Source organism: Delphinus delphis, chromosome X, assembly GCF_949987515.2.
Source record: "Delphinus delphis chromosome X, mDelDel1.2, whole genome shotgun sequence".
NCBI classification, from domain to species: Eukaryota; Metazoa; Chordata; class Mammalia; order Artiodactyla; family Delphinidae; genus Delphinus; species Delphinus delphis.
In genome coordinates this window covers 76,284,423-76,301,260 of record NC_082704.1, presented here as the reverse complement: position 1 = coordinate 76,301,260, position 16,838 = coordinate 76,284,423, and the positions used below count along the sequence as shown (strand labels likewise).

General features: G+C 37.9%; 1 protein-coding gene across 8 annotated transcripts in view; it reads right to left on the bottom strand.

Moving 5' to 3' along the window:
* Positions 1–16,838, bottom strand: part of ARHGEF9 (Cdc42 guanine nucleotide exchange factor 9) — a 205,757-nt gene that overhangs the window by 7,138 nt on the left and 181,781 nt on the right. For 6 of the 8 annotated variants that reach the window (XM_060001609.1, XM_060001608.1, XM_060001614.1 and 3 more), the window contains one exon: positions 3,306–3,604. The exons of 1 other annotated variant lie outside the window; for it this stretch is intronic. In XM_060001609.1, coding sequence (XP_059857592.1) covers positions 3,423–3,604 — 182 coding nt within the window. In that variant the 3' untranslated portion in view covers positions 3,306–3,422. Of the gene's footprint in view, positions 1–293; positions 2,620–3,305; positions 3,605–16,838 lie in introns of those variants that run through there. One more of the 8 variants, XM_060001612.1, reaches the window with a different exon arrangement.

The window sequence follows — 16,838 nt, the reverse complement described above, 5'->3', positions numbered from 1 at the left end:
CCTTCAAGTCTTGTGAAAGAGCCAAGTGACATGAAGGATAGTCCCACCCATGAAGACATTTGAAGCACCCCTGGTTACAGGATCAAACTTGATTCTTGTGGCCCACTCTTCCAGAAAAGACATGGAAGGCCACAGACAGACCATGGAAAGCCTGGCAATAGAACAGCAGGGCTGGCAGGCCAAGACTAGGCTGGTGTAAGCTGTCCCTGCCAGGCAAATTCCCTTTATTTCACAATTGGTAAAACACACACACAAACACACACACAAAATGGCATGAGAGCTATGCCTGGAGGTGTCTTTTTACTTCTTTTATTGAACTCCATAAATATTTTCATAAGGCTTTGTGTCATTACAACATCATATTTTTGTTAAACATTTTTTTTTAAACACACAACTTTGACACTTGTTTGACAGGGTCAAACAGTCAGATAGAAGAAATGAAATAATAAACTGGCAAGTGCAGAGCAGCAGGGGTAATCAAAATCACTGTTGCCCATCCATCCACCCCAGCCCACCCCATCCCCAAAACACTAAAAATCACTATTTGGCTTCACACTAGAATTGTTAGAACTCTCTTGTTGCTGTCCTTATAAATCCTTTAGAGATATACACATAGAAGGGACAAGAGGGAGAGAGAGAAAGAGGAGGTGGATTTCTGGGTTAGGACCATCCCACAAGAGGGCCCATAGAATATATTAGCAAAGCCTTTTTGAGCAAATCCAGGTCTCATTGAGTTGAGGAAAGGGGATCTCTGGGCCATGCAGAAACAGAGATTTACAGAGTTCTTGTGGATAGCATCGCTATGGGAACACAGAATAGGCTTGGATCCTAAGCCCAGGTAATGGGGTTCCCCTTGGGGCTGTTGGCCACCGGTCTGCTTTTCTGCCATAGACTGGGGGAATATTCCAAGCAATGGTGAACAGATTTCTTGTTGTTTTCATAAATTATTGGCATCTGATGAGGCCAGTGGGTTGGGTGGATGAGAGGTGGGTGGAAAGAGGTGATAATCCCTGATTCTGGAGCTCTGGGCACAGCCCCAGGGGAGCAGGAAGTGGGAGTGTGAGTGAGCTTGGCCAAGAGAAGTTGTAGGTCCAGGGACCTGTCCATGCATCCCCACTTGGTGTGCCCCCAGGCCCTGGAGAAACAAGTCAAGGCCAAGCCTAGTGAGAAGGAATTGAAAGTAGGAAAATAATGTACACTCAAGGGAGGCCTACACAGCCAGACATTCTGTTTGCCAGGGAAGCCACTTTAGCTTAGGCACTGGGTACCAGGCTCCTTGTCAAGTGGGCTTAAGTAGCTGGGTCAGGTGCTGAGCAGTTGTGGCCAGTCCCGAGCCCTGGCCTTCTGCCCAGCTCACACTTATCCTTGGCTAACTCCTCAAGTCTCATTTGGGTGTGGTGGAATGGGAGCTTAAACAGCTTGTAATTTGATTCCCATAGAAGAAAAATTCCCAGGCTGGGCAGGGCCTGGTCTGGGTCAGGAGGCGTAAGAGCAGCAATCAAGCCAGCTATGCTGTGTCCCATGCAGCCATGAGTCCTTTCATGATTAAGTCTTCTCCCACAGGGTCCAGGATAGACTCAAAATCTCCAGATTCCTCACTAGAATGGCTCTCCATAGTAGGGCCCATTCTTACTCCTTTGTACTCCATTCTCCTTGCTGTTCAAGGTCTATCTATCTGAGGGGCTATGTGGAGAGGAGGAATAGGGAGTACTCATAGGGAGTCTGTCTCTTTGTGTGGAAAGTTAGTTTTTCCTAAGTGTAAAGCCTACCAAAAATGAGCCTGAGGGTAGCATCTCTGCCTCAGATCCTTTCTCCACAGGGAAAAGTCCCCTAGGCTCCTCGCTTGCTTACTTCAAATGTTGTGGGATGGGAGAATGTTGGAAACAGGGCAGTCTTTGAGTGCTAGAAGTGCTTTAACTATGCCCATACCAGCAACCCTCCTGTGCAGGGGAGAGCAGGAGAAAGAAGGAAGACAGGAAGAGGGGAAGGAAGGAGCCATGGAAGATTATCCATGCAATCGGCTAACAATGGGGGAAGTTTCACATAAGTTAGGAACTGTAAGTACATATCTTGGGCTGAGGTTGTCTCTTTCATGCCCATCTTTGTTCTTTCTTATAAGAGGTTACTATCAGCCTTTGATTCTGTCCAGGTCAATAATTTGAATACAGTTGATGATCTTGGTGAGGTGGGCTCTGTCTTGACCTCTCACAGATTCCAGCAATGCTGCCTAAACAATCTGCCAATGGGGAGCAGGTACAACCAGGTCCCCGATTGCAGTGGGGAGTCCTACTCTAAACCTGCTTGGTACTGGAGGCAGTTGAATCCCTCCTCCAGGAGGCAGAGTCTCAGCCTCTTTACTTCTAGTTCAGATTTTTTAGTTTAGGGGAGGGACAAGCCTAGAAGAAACACCATAACCAAAGTGGCATGAAGAAGAGAAAAACTGACCCAAAAACCCCAGATACAAAACTGGCATGACCCAGCAGTGCTGCAACATGGGAATCCCCAGTGCTAGCAGAAGAAATAGCCCAAATGCAGAATGCTCCCTGAACAGAAGTCTTCTCCAGCATCATTACTCTGACATTCCCTTGCTTCTGTTTAGTTTCGATCCCTCTACAACACCTAAAACACAGTGAAAGCAATAGAAATATTGAGCACTTATGTCACAGGGCACAACAGAGCATGTCCAGACTGGCATGACTGAGGACAGAAGATGCAGGGAAAAGGCTATTTGGGGCAACTGCAGGGCTGCAGAAATAATTCGCAGATGATCAGTTGAGGGAGTGGAGGAAGGGGATCCTCCCTTTACCCAGTGAAAAGGAAAAGGAAAAAAAGAAATTCAAAACTCCCAAACTCCACCACATCAAATTAAATTCAAAAGTCATCAGCATCAGTATCATCAGGTAACTAAAAAACAATACAAACACATCTATGTTAATAATGACAAGTCAATGAATCACTCACAGGAGAGCAAAAAGATTATCTCAACAAGAAAAGGAACAAATAGAAATGTCATTTTCTGAAAGTAAAGGGGAGGGGGACAGGGTAAGAATGGAAAACATTTTAAGAAGGGATCATGTGTTTGGAATTCATTGGTACTTCTTCCTACCAACTACAGATTTTACTTCCCCAAAACAACAGAAAACATTTTTGGTCCTTCTGCGTGTGTGTGTGTGTGTGTGTGTGTGTGTGTGTGTGTGTATGTGTGTGTGTGTGTGTACACTCAAGGTCCTGTGTGCGTCTGTGTATGCGTGTGTGTGTATGTGTGTGTGTGTGTGTATATGTATATATATATATATATATATATATATATATATATATATATATATATATATAAATTTCAACAGTGCTTCTCCGAAAAAAGGTCCATCTATAAATATAATTTTATTTACTTTATTTTAAAATTATCTGCCTCCCTGTTGGTATTATTTTTTGAAGGGGGTTAACCTGCTGAAGTTTTGCCAGAATGGTGACTGGCTGCGCTTGGGTTCGGTGAACTCAAAGACCTGCGACTGAGCGATGCCATCAGGGACCAGGTACTGGCCCTGGTTTAACGGGTCCTGCGGTGGTGGGTAGGAAGGAGGAACTGAGCGAGCAGAGGTGACACCTAGAGTAGACGGGAGATCAAAGGGAAATGGTATAAATTAAGTAGTAAGGGGATTCTCAAAGCACCTAGTGCCCACTTTTAATCCTTATCTCTATTCAGAACAGAATAGGCTGAGGAACACAGCATATGATTCAGAATGCAAGGGTGATCTCTCTGCTGCTCCCAAATACCTTTCTCATCTGCTGGTCAGTGTCTGAAATTTCAACATTATAGTTTCTCTGTTTGCCTTTGTTTGATGACTTGATCCCATTACTCTGGAAGTAGTATCATATTAAGCCATCATATAACATATTAAGACATTCACACTTCAGTGGGAAGGAACCACTTCTTTTCTAAAAGCCAGTATTTTGTTGTTTTGTTTTTGTTCTTGTTATTGTTTTCCAGCTTTATTGAGATGTAACTGACATACAATGTTGTGTAAGTTTAAGGTATGCAATGTGATAATTCATTATACATATATATTGTGAAATAATTACCACAATAAGGTTAGTTAGCACATCCATCACCTCACACAATTACCTTAAGTATACAATAGCGTATTGTTAACTACATTAACCATACTGTACATTATATCTCCAAAACTAATTCATCATATAACTAGAAGCTTGTGCCCTTTGACCAACATCACCCCACTTTCCCCAACCCCAACCCCTGGCAACCTACTTTCTGTTTCTATAATTTTGCCTTTTTCAGATTGCTTATATAAATGACATATTGTATTTGTATTTTTCTGTCTGACATTTCACACAGCATAACTCCCTAAAGACCATCCATATTTCCATAAATGGCAGGATTTCCTTCTTTTTATGGTTGAATAGTATTCCACAGTGTGTATGTGTGTGTGTGCGTGTGTGTGTGTCTTTTTTGGGTGTATGGTTTATAAAAAAGTTTCTCCCATTGCATAGGTAGCCTTTTCATTTTGTTGATTGTCTTTTGCTATGCAGAAGCTTTCTAGTTTGATGTAGTCCCACTTGCTCATTTTTGATTTAGGTGTCATATTCAAAAACTCATTGCCAAGATCAATGTTGAGGAGTACAGGGAAAACAGGGAAAACCCTGTTTTCTTCTAGGAATTTTATAGATGTGGGTCTTACACTTAAGTCTTTAATCAGTTTTGAGTTAATTTTTGTGAGTGGTGTTATATAGGAGTCCAATACAGTCCTTTGCATGTAAACATTCAATTTTCCCAATACCATTAATAAAAGAGACTATCTTTCCCCCACTAAATATTCTTGGCCTCCTGACAAATATTAGTTGACCATAAGTGTGGGTTTATAATTGGGCTCTTGATTCTGTTCCATTGATCTATATGCTGTTTTTTATGCTAGTACCATACTTTTTTGATTATTATAGCTTTGTAATATAGTTTGAAATTGGGATGCATGATTGCCCCAGCTTTGTTCTTCTTTAACAGAACTGCTTTGGTAAATTGGGGTCTTTTGTGGGTCCATATGAATTTTAGGAGTGTTTTGTCTCCTTCTATGAAAAATGCCATGGAATTTGAGATAAGGATTACAGCAAGTATACAGATGGCTTTATATAGTAAGGACATTTTCACAATATTAATTCTTATCATCCATGAATATGGAATATCTTTCCATTTATTTGTGTCTTCTTCAATTTCTTTCATAAATGTCTACTAGATTTCAATGTGCAGATCTTTAACCTTCTTGGTTAAACCTATTCCTAAGTACTTTACTATTTTGTGCTATTGCAAAGGGGATCATGTCCTTAATTTCTCCTTTGGATGTTTGTTGTTAGTGAAACACAACTGATTTCTGTACACTGATTTTGTATCCTGAAACATTACTGAATTCCTCTATTATTCTAATATTATTATTTCTTGGGATAGTCTTTAGAGTTTTCTATGTATGAAATCATATCATCTGTAAACAGAGACAATTTGACTTCTCACTTTCTGACTTTAATTGCTTTTTATTGCCTGACTGCTCTGGCTAGGACTTCAAGAGCTATGCTGAATAGGAGTGGTGAGGTTTGGAATCCTTGTCTTATTCCTGAACTTAGAGGAAAAGCTTTCAAACTTTCACCTCTGAGTATTGTTATTAGTGGTGAGCTTGTCATAAAAGGCATTGATTATATTGAGATATGTTCTTTGTATACCCAATTTATTGAGAATTTTTATCACGAAAGATGTTGAATTTTGTAAAATGCTTTTTCTGCATCTATTGAGGTGATCATGTGATTTTTATCTTTCATTCTATAAATGTGGTGTGTCACATTTATTGATTTGCATATGTAGACCATGCCTGCATCCTAGAGATGAATCCCACTTGATGATGATGCATGATCCTTTTATGTGCTGTTGAATTTGGTTTGCTAGTATTTTGTTGAGAATTTTTACATCTATATTCATCAAGGATATCTAGTAATATCTTTATCCAGCTTTGGTATTGGGGAAATGCTAGCTTCATAAAATGAGTTTGAGAGTGTTCCTTTTAGGTTTTTGACTAGTTTGAGAAGGACTGTTGTTAATTCTTTTTAAAATGTTTCATGTAATTCACCAGTGAAACCATCTATCTGTTCCTGGGCTTTCCTTTGTTGGGAGGTTTGACTACTGATTCAACCTTCTCACTTGTTATTTGTCTGCTCAGATTTTGTATTTTTCCCTAATTTGAGACAATAATAGACATATTACATTGTATAAGATTAAGGTGTACAACATAATGATTTGATATATGTATATACTGCAAAAAGATAAGCACATTAAGGTCACTTAACATCCATCACTTCACATAGTTACACGTTTTTTCTTTTGATGAGAACTTTTACAATCTACTCTCTTAGCAACTTTCAAATATACAATACAGTTTTGCTAACTTTAGTCTTCATGCCGTATGTTACTTCCTCAACCTCATTTATTTTATAACTGAAACTCTACCTTTTGACCACATTCACCTATTTCCCCAACCCAAAACCCCTTGCATGTGGCAAACATCAATCTCTTCTCTGTTTCTACAAATTCGGTTTTATTAGATTCCCCATATGAGTGATATCATACAGTATTTGTCTTTCTTTGTCTGAATTATTTCATTTAGCATAACACCTTCCAGGTTAGTCCACAATGTGGAAAAGACAAGATTTCCCTCTTTCTACAGCTGAATAATATTCCATTGTGTGTGTTTGTATATATTTATTTTATCTATTTATCTGTCAAAGGACACTTAGGTTGTTTCTATGTCTTGGCTATTATGAATAATGCAGTAACAAATATGGGGTATAGATAGCTCTTCAAGATAGTTATTTCTTTTCTTTAGATATATACCCAGAACTGGAATTGAATTATACGGTAGCTCTATTTTTAATTTTTTAATGAACCTCCATACTGTTTTCCATAGCAGCTGTACCAACTTACACTCCCACCAACAGTATAAAAGGGTCTCCTTTCTCTACATCCTTCCCAGCACTTGTCTTTTGATAACAGCCTTTCTGAAAGGTGTGAGGTAATATCTCATAGTGGTTTTGATTTGCATTTCCTGATGATGAATGATGCTGAGGTACTTTTCGTGTACCTGTTGGCTGTTGGAATATTTTCTTTGAAAAATGTCTACTTAGGTCTTTGGCTTATTTTTTTTTTTTTTACATCTTTATTGGAGTATAATCGCTTTACAATGGTGTGTTAGTTTCTGCTTTAATAACAAAGTGAATCAGTTATACATACACATATGTTCCCATATCTCTTCCCTCTTGTGTCTCCCTCCCTCCCATCCTCCCTATCCCACCCCTCTAGGTGGTCACAAAGCACCAAGCTGATCTCCCTGTGCTATGCGGCTGCTTCCCACTAGCTATTTTACATTTGGTAGTGTATATATGTCCATGCCACCCTCTCACTTTGTCACAGCTTACCCTTCCTCCTCCCCATATCCTCAAGTCCATTCTCTAGTAGGTCTGTGTCTTTATTCCTGTCTTACCCCTAGGTTCTTCACATTTTTTTCCCTTAAATTCCATATATATGTGTTAGCATACGGTATTTGTCTTTCTCTTTCTGACTTACTTCACTTTTATTGGAATATAGTTGATTTACAATATTTTGTTAGTTCCTGTTGTATAGCAAAGTGAATCAGTTAAACATATACATATATCTGCTCTTTTTTAGATTCTTTTCCCATAAAGGTCATTACAGAGTATTGAGCAGAGTTCCCTGTACTATACAGTAGGTTCTTATTAGTTATTTATTTTATATATAGTAGTGTGTATATGTCAGTCCCAATCTCCCAATTTATCTCTCTCTCCCTTTCCACTTTGGTAATCATAAGTTTGTTTTCTATATCTGTGACTCTATTTTTGTTTTGTAAATAAGTTCATTTGTACCATTTTTTAGATTACACATATAATCAATACCATATGATATATGACTTACTCTGTCGGACTTACTTCACTCAGTATGACAATCACTAGGTCCATCCATGTAGCTTCAAATAGCATTATTTTGTTCTTTTTTATGGCTGAGTAATATCCCATTGTATATATGTACCACATCTTTATCCATTCATCCATTGATGAACATTTAGGTTCCTTCCATGTCCTGGCTATTGTAAATAGCACTGCGATGAACATTGGGGTGAATGTTTCTTTTTTATTTTTTTAACATATTTATTGGAGTATAATTACTTTACAATGGTGTGTTAATTTCAGCTTTATAACAAAGTGAATCAGCTATACGTAAACATATATTCCCATCTCTCCTCCCTCTTGCATCTCCCCCCCACCTCTCCACTAACAAATGTAAAATAGATAGCTAGTGGGAAGCAGCTGAATAGCACAGGGAGATCAGCTCGGTGCTTCATGTATCTTTTTGATTTATGGTTTTCTCTGGATATATGCCTAGGAGAAGGATTGCTGGATCATATGGTAGCTCTATTTTTAGTTTTTTAAAGAACTTCCATACTGTTCTCCATAGTGGCTGTACCAATTTACATTCCCACCAACAGTGTGGGAGGGTTCCCTTTACTCCACACCCTCTCCAGCATTTGTTTGCAGACTTTATGATGATGGCCATTCTGACCGGTCTGTGGTAATACCTCATTGTAGTTTTGATTTGCATTTCTCTAATAATTAGCAATGTTGAGCATCTTTTCATGTGATTTTGGCCATCTATATGTCTTCTTTGGAGGGATGTCTATTAGATCTTCTGCCCACTTTTTGATTGGGTTGTTTGTTTGTTTATTTTTTTTGATAGTGAGCTGCATGAGCTGTTTGTATATTTGGAGTTTATTCCCTTGTCAGTTGCTTCATTTGCAAATATTTTCTACCATTCTGTGGGTTGTCTTTTTTTTTATGGTTTTCCTTGCTGTGCAAAAGCTTGTAAGTTTAATTAGGTCCCATTTGTTTATTTTTGTTTTTATTTTCAGTACTCTAGGAGGTGGATCCAAAAAGATATTGCTGAAACTTATGTCAAAGAATCTTGTGCCTATGTTTTCCTCAAAGAGTTTTATAGTATCTGGTCTTACATTTAGGTCATTAATCCACTTTGAGTTTATTTTTGTGTGTGGTGTTAGAGAATGTTCTAGTTTTATTCTTGTACATGTAGCTGTCCAGTTTCCCCAGCACCATTCATTGAAGAGACTGTCTTTTGTCCACTGTATTTCCTTGCCTCCTTTGTCGTAGATTAATTGACCATAGGTGCATGGGTTTATTTCTGGGCTTTCTATTCTGTTCCACTGATCTATATTTCTGTTTTTGTGCCACTACCATACATTTTTGGAAATGATTTTTTAAATTTTTGTTTTATATCGGAGTTGATTAACAATTTTGTGTTAGTTTCCGGTGTACAGCAGAGTGATTCAGTTATACACACAGATGTATCTATCCTTTTGCAGATTCATTTCCCATTTAGATTATTACAGAGTATTGATCAGATTTCCCTGAGCTATACAGTAGGTCTTTTTGATAACTTTAGTTTTGTAGTATAGTCTGAAGTCAGGGAGCCTGATACCTCCAGCTCCATTTTTCTTTCTCAGGATTACTTTGGCTATACAGAGCCTTTTGTTTCCATATAAATTAAAAAAAATTGTTCTAGTTCTGTGAAAAATGTTATTGGTAAATTAATAGGGATTGCATTGAATCTGTAGATTGCCTTGGGTAGTATAGTCATTTTGACAATATTGATTCTTCCAAACCAAGAACATGGTATATCTTTCCATCTGTGTCACCTTCAATTTCTTTCATCAGAGTCTTATAGTTTTCAGAGTACAGGTCTTTTGTCTCGTTAGGTAGGTTTATTCCTAGGTATTTTATTCTTTTTGATGAGATGGTAAATGGGATTGTTTCCTTATTTTCTTTCTGATTTTTGCTGTTAGTGTACACAAATACAAGTGATTTCTGAGTGTTAATTTTGTATCCTGCAACTTTATTAAATTCATTGATATGCTCTAGTAGTTTTCTGGTAATGTCTTCAGAATCATCAATGTATAGTACCACATCATCTGAAAACAGTGACAGTTTTACTTCTTTTCCAGTTTAGATCCTGCTCATTTCTTTTTCTTCTCTGGTTGCTGTGGCTAGGACTCCCAGAACTTGAATAAAAGTGGTGAGAGTGGACATCCTTTTCTTGTTCCTGATCTTAGAGGAAATACTTTCAGCTTTTACCATTGAGTGTGATGTTAGCTGTGGGTTTGTTGTATATGGCCTTTATTATGTTGAGGTAGGTTCCATTTATGACCACTTTCTGGACAGCTTTTATCATAAATGGGTGTTGGAATTGTAAAAAGCCTTTCTGCATCTATTGAGATAATCATATTTTTTTATACTTTTTAATTTGTTAATGTGGTATATCACAGTGACTAATTTGGGGATAATGAAAAATCCTTGTATCCCTGGGATAAATCCCACTTGATTGTAGTGGTTGATCCTTTTAACATATTGTTGGATTTGTTTTGCTAGTATTTTGTTGAGGATTTTTCCATCTATGTTCTTCAGTGATATTGGCCTATAATTTTATTTTTTTTGTGGTATCTGCATCTGGTTTTGGTATTAGGGTGATGGTGGCCTCGTAGAATGAGTTAGGGAGTGTCCCTCCTTGCTATATTTTGGAAGAGTTTGAGAAGGATAGGTGTTAACTCTTCTCTAAATGTTTGACAGAATTTGCCTGTGAAGCCATCTGATGTTGGACTTTTGTGTGAAGTTTTTTTTTTTTTTTTCAGTACGCGGGCCTCTCACTGTTGTGGCCTCTCCTGTTGCAGCGCACAGGCTCCAGATGCACAGGTTCAGCGGCCATGGCTCACAGGCCCAGCCGCTCCGCAGCATGTGGGATCCTCCCGGACCAGGGCACAAACTCGTTTCCCTGCATTGGCAGGCGGACTCTCAACCACTGTGCCACCAGGGAAGCCCTGAATTTTTAAAAATAAGTTTCAATTTCAGTACTTGTGATTGCTCTATTCATATTTTCTATTTCTTCCTGGTTCAGTCTTGGGAGGTTTTACCTTTCTAAGGATTTGTCCATTTCTTCTAGGTTGTCCATTTTATTGGCATGTAGTTGCCTGTAGTAGTCTCTTATGATCCTTTGTATTTCTGTGTTGTCCAAAGTAACTTCTTTTTCATATCTAATTTTAGTGATCTGAGCCCTATCCCTTTTTTTCTTGATGGGGCTGGCTTAAAGTTTATCAATGTTGTTTATCTTTTCAAAGAAACAGCTTTTAGTTTCACTGTCTTTTCTCTTGTTTTCATCATCTCTATTGCATTTGTTTCTGTTCTGATGTTTATGATTTCTTTCCTTGTACTAACTTTGGGTTTTGTTTGTTCTTATTTCTCTAGTTGCTTACGGTGTAAATTTTTGTTGTTTATTTGTGATTTTTCTTGGTTCCTAAGGTAAGACTGCATTGCTACAAACTTCACTCTTAGAACTGCTTTTGCTGCATCCCATACGTTTTGGATCATCGTGTTTTCATTTTCGTCTGTCTCTAGGTAGTTTTGAATTTCCTCTTTGATTTCTTCAGTGATCCATTTGTTGTTCAGTAACATATAGTTAGCCTCCACATGTTTCTGCTTTTTGCAGTTTTTTTTTCATGTAGTTGATTCCTAATCTCAACATTGCAGTTGGAGTGCTGGCTTGATATAATTTCAATTTTCTTAAATATAATGAGGCTTACTGTATGGTACACCATGTTATCTGTCCTGGAAAATGTTCTATGTGCACTTGAGAAGAATGTGCATCTTCTCCTTTTAAATGGAATATTCTATAAATATCAATTAAGTCCATTTGTCTAATGTGTCATTTAAGCTTTTGTTTCCTTATTGATTTTCTGTCTGAATGATCTGTCCATTGATGAAAATGGGGTGTTAAATTGCCCCGATATTATTGTGTTACTGTCAATTTCTCATTTTATGGCTGTAAGAATTTGCCTTATATATTGAGGTGCTCCTATGTTGGGTGCATAAATATTTACAATTGTTATATCTTCTTCTTGGATTGATGCTTTGCTCATTATGTGGTATCCTTTTTGTCTCTTGTAACAGTCTTTATTTTAAACTCTATTTTGTCTGATATGAGTATCACTACTCCAGCTTTCTTTTGATTTCCATTTGCATGGAATACCTTTTTCCATCCCCTCATTTTCAGTCTGTATGTGTCTCTAGATTTCATGTGGGTCTCTTGTAGACAGCATATATGTGTCTTTTTCTTTTTAATTTGGATATAGTTGTTTTACAATGTCATGTTAGTTTCTACTGCACAGCGAAGTGGAGTTCCCTTTGTTATACAACAGGTTCTTGATAGTTTTCTATTTTATACATATTAGTGTATATATGTCAATCCCATTCTCCCAATTCATGCAACCCCCATTCCCCCTTGGTGTCCATACATTTGTTCTCTACACCTATGTCTCTATTTCTGCCTTGCAAACTGGTTCATCTGTACTATTTTTCTAGATTCCACATATATGTGTTAATATATGATATTTGTTTTTCTCTTTCTGACATACTTCACTCTGTATGACAGTCTCTAGGTCCATCCATGTCTCTACAAATGACCCAATTTTGTTCCTTTTTATGGCTGAGTAATATTCCATTGCATATATATACCACATCTTCTTTTTCTTTTTTAAATCAATTATGCCAGTCTATGGCTTTTTGTTTGAGGATTTAATCCATTTACATTTAAGATAATTACTGATCTGTATGTTCTTATTGCTATTTTGTTAATTGTTTTGGATTAGTTTCTGTAGTCCTTTTTTCTTCCCTTCCCTTTTTGTTCTCTTCTCTTGTGATTTGATGACTATGTTTATTGTTGTGTTTGGATTGCTTTTTCTTTTTTTGTGTGTTTGTATCTGTTCTAGATTTTTGCTTTCCGCTTACCATGAGGTTTTGATATAGCAGACTACATATATACAAGGTTTTTTAAAGTTGCTGGTCTCTTAATTTTAAATGGATTTCCAATATCCTGCATTTGTATGCTCCTCTTCTCACTATTGCTGTTTTTGTTATCATATTTTGTGTGGATGCTTGCCTACCTTTACTGTATGTTTGCCTTTACTGTTGCACTTTCCCATTCATAATTTTCTTGTTTCTAGTTGTGGTCTTTTCTTTTCCATCTAGAGAATTCCCCTTAGCATTTGTTGTACAGCTGGTTTGGTGGTGGTGAATTTTCTTAGCTTTTTTTTGTAAAGCATTTGTTTTACCATGGAATCTGTATGAGAGCTTTGCTTGGTAGAGTATTCTTGGTTGTGTTTTTTCCCTTTCATGGCTTTAGATATATCGTGCCACTCCCTTTGGGGCTGCAGAGCTATTGTTGAACAATCAGCTGATAACTTTATGGAAATTCCCTTGTGTGTTATTTGTTGCTTTTCCTTTGTTGCTTTTAATATTTTCTCTGCCTTTTTTGTCAATTTTATTAATATGTGCCTCAGTATGTCCCTCCTTGGGTTTATCCTGTATGGGACTCTCTGCACTTCCTGGTCTTGAGTGGGTGTTTCCTTTCCCATGTAAGGGAAGTTTTTGGCTATTATCTCTTTAAATATTTTCTCAGGACCTTTCTCTCTCTCTTCTCCTTCTGGGACCCCTATAATGCAAATGTTTTTGCATTTAATGTTGTCCCAGATGTCTCTGAGTCTGTCCTCATTTCTTTTCATTCTTTTTTTCTTTATTCTGTTTTGCAGCAGCAATTTCCCCCAATCTGTCTTCCAGCTCACTTATTTGTTCTTCTGCCTCACTTTTTCTATTGATTCCTTCTAGTGCATTTTTCATTGCAGTTATTGTATTGTTTAATCTTTGTTCTTTTAAGCTTCTAGCGCTTTATTAAACATTTCTTGTATCCTATTGGTCTGTGCTCCATTTTTTTTTCTGACATCTTGAATCATCTTTACTCTCATTACTCTGGATTCTTTTCCAGATAGGTTGCCTATCTCCACTTCACTTAGCTGTTCTTCTGGGGTTTTATCTTGTTCTTTCCTCTGGAACATATTTCTCTGCCATCTCATTTTGTTTAGATTTCTGTCTTTGTGGTCTCTGTTCCTCACACTGCAGGATTGTAGCTTTTCTTGCTTCTGGTGTCTGCACCTTGCTGGGTGAGGTGGGACCAGTGGCTTATACAGGCTTCCTGGTGGGAGAGACTGGTGTCTGCCCACTGGTGGGTGGAGCTAGATCTTGTCCCTCTGGGGGTAAGGCCATGGCAAATGGTGTGTTTATAGGTGGTTGTTGGCTCAGGACAACTTTAGGCAGCCTGTCTGCTGATGGGTGGGGCTGTGTTCTCACCATGTTCATTGTTTGGTCTGAGGCATTCAAGTGCTGGATCCTACAGGCTGTTGTCCAGGTCTTGGTGTCAATATGATGACCTCTGGGAGAGCTCATGATGATCAATATTCCTTGGAGACCCCACCACCAGTGTCCTTGTCCCCACAGTGACCCACAGCCGACCCCTGCCTCCCTAGGATACTCTCCAAGGCCCGCAGGTAGGTCTGACCCAGGATCCTATGGAGTCACTGCTTTGCCCTGGGTACCAGTGCATGTGAAACCTTGTGTGCTCCCTCCAAGGGTGTAGTCTGTTTCCACCAGTCCTGTGGAACTCCTAGACTCAAGCCCACTGGCCTTCAAAGCCAAATGTTTTGTGTGCTCCTCTTCCCATTGCCAGACCCCCAGGCTGGGGAGACTGATGTGGGGCTCAGAACTCTCACTCCTGTAGGAGAACCTCTGTGATATATTAATTTTCCAGTTTGTGGGTTGCCCAGTTGGTGGGTATAGGATTTGATTATATTGCAGAAGCACCCCTCCTACCATCTCGTTGTGGCTTCCTCTTTGTCTTTGGGTGTAGAGTGCATATTTTGGTAGGTTGGGGTCTTTTTTGTCGATGGTTATTCAGCAGTTAATTTTGATTTTGTTGTTTTTGTGAGAGGAGATAAGCTCAAGTCCTTCTACTCTGCCATCTTGTCTCCTGCCCCTGTCATATTTTCTTCTTCACGTTTTCGTGTTACTAATTAGCATACTTTCATTTCAGCTTGAAGAACCTTCAGCATTTATTGTAAGACAAATCTAGTGGTGATTAACTCTTTCAGCTTTTTTTTGTTTTTTTTTTTTTTGGTCTGGAAAATTCTTTTTCTCTCCTTTATTTCTGAAGACAACTTTTCTGGGTACAGCATTCTTGGTTGGGTGTTATTTTCTTTCAGTACTTTGAATATATCATTCCACTCTCTCCTTGCCTGCTAGGTTTCTGTTGAGAAATCTGCTGATAGCCTTATGCAGGTTCCCATGCATATGAGATTCGTTTTTTTCTCTTGCTGCTCTTAACCTTCTCTTTTTGTCTTTGATTTTAGACAGCTTTATTATAATGTATCTTAGAGAAGACCATTTTGGGTTGAATTGTTTGGAGACCAGTGAGCCACATGAACTTAGATATTCAAATATCTACCCAGAATTGGGAAGTCCTAGTCATTATTTATTTAAATGATCTTTCTTCCCCTTTCTCCCTCTCTTCTTCTGGGACTCCAATATTTTGTAGATTGTTAATCTTAATTTTATCCTATAAGTCACACAGGCATACTTCACTCTTTTAGATTCTTTTTTTTTTTTCCTACTCTGACTAGTCAATTTCAAATGATCTTTCTTTGACTTCACAGATACTTTCTGCTGGCTCATCAGGTCTGCTATTGATGCTGTCTACTGTATTTTTCATTTCATACATTGTATTCTTCAGCTCTATAACTTGTTTGGTTCTTTTTATGATTTCTACTCTGTTAAATTTCTTATTTTGTTCATGATGTTTTCCTGATGTTGTTGAATTGTTTCTATTGTAGCTCATTGAGCTTCCTTAAAACAACGATTTTGAATTGTTTATCATGCAAATCACAGATCTCCTGGTCTTTGTGTGTCAGCTTCTGGAAATTATTGCATTCCATTGATGATGTCTTGTTTCCTTGATTTTTCATATTCCTTCTAGTCTTGTGTTGCTGTCACCTCCTCCAGTTTTTATTGACTGGCCTCATCTATACATCCAATCATAGATTATTTGGTCTGGAACTTCTCCACTGGACTCCCAGACTTTTACAAAAAAACTCTCATCTGTTGGTGAAAATCTGTGTTCTTTAGGGAGATGACAGTAGAAAACTATTTTGTCATTTTGAGGATGTTGTCAGTTTTCAAAGGTGGTAAGTGTCAAAAATACAAGTGTTCCAGAGGCCAAACAATTATATGTAGATATTAGGGAGGGAATTTGGGGAGTGCTCATTTTATTTTTTAAATTAAGCTTTTTATTTTGAGATCATTGTAGATTCACATGCAGTTGTAAGAGAAAATATAGAGATATACCTTGCACCCTTTACTCAATTTCTCCAATGATAGCATTTTGCAAAACTATATTACAATATTACAGCTAGGATATTAACATTGTTACAGGATACAGTCAAGAGTCATAACATTTCTATCATCACAAGGATTACTCGTGTTATTCTTTTATAACCACACTCACTTCTTTCCTTTCCCTACTCCCTCCTTAACCCCTGGCAAGCACTAATATGTTCCCTATTTCCAAATTATATCATCTGAAGAACGTTATATAAATGGAGTTATACCATATGTAACCTTTGGATGTTGGCTTTTCTCAATCAGCATGAATCCTTAGAAATTCTCCCAAGTTGGTTTATGTACCAATAGTTGGCTCCTTTTTATTGATGTGTTATATTCCATGGTATAGATGTACCAGAATCTGCTTAATTACACCCATTGAAAGACATCTACGTTGTTTCTAGTTTGGGCTATTATGAAAAAGCTGCTATGGGTATTTGTTTAGAAGT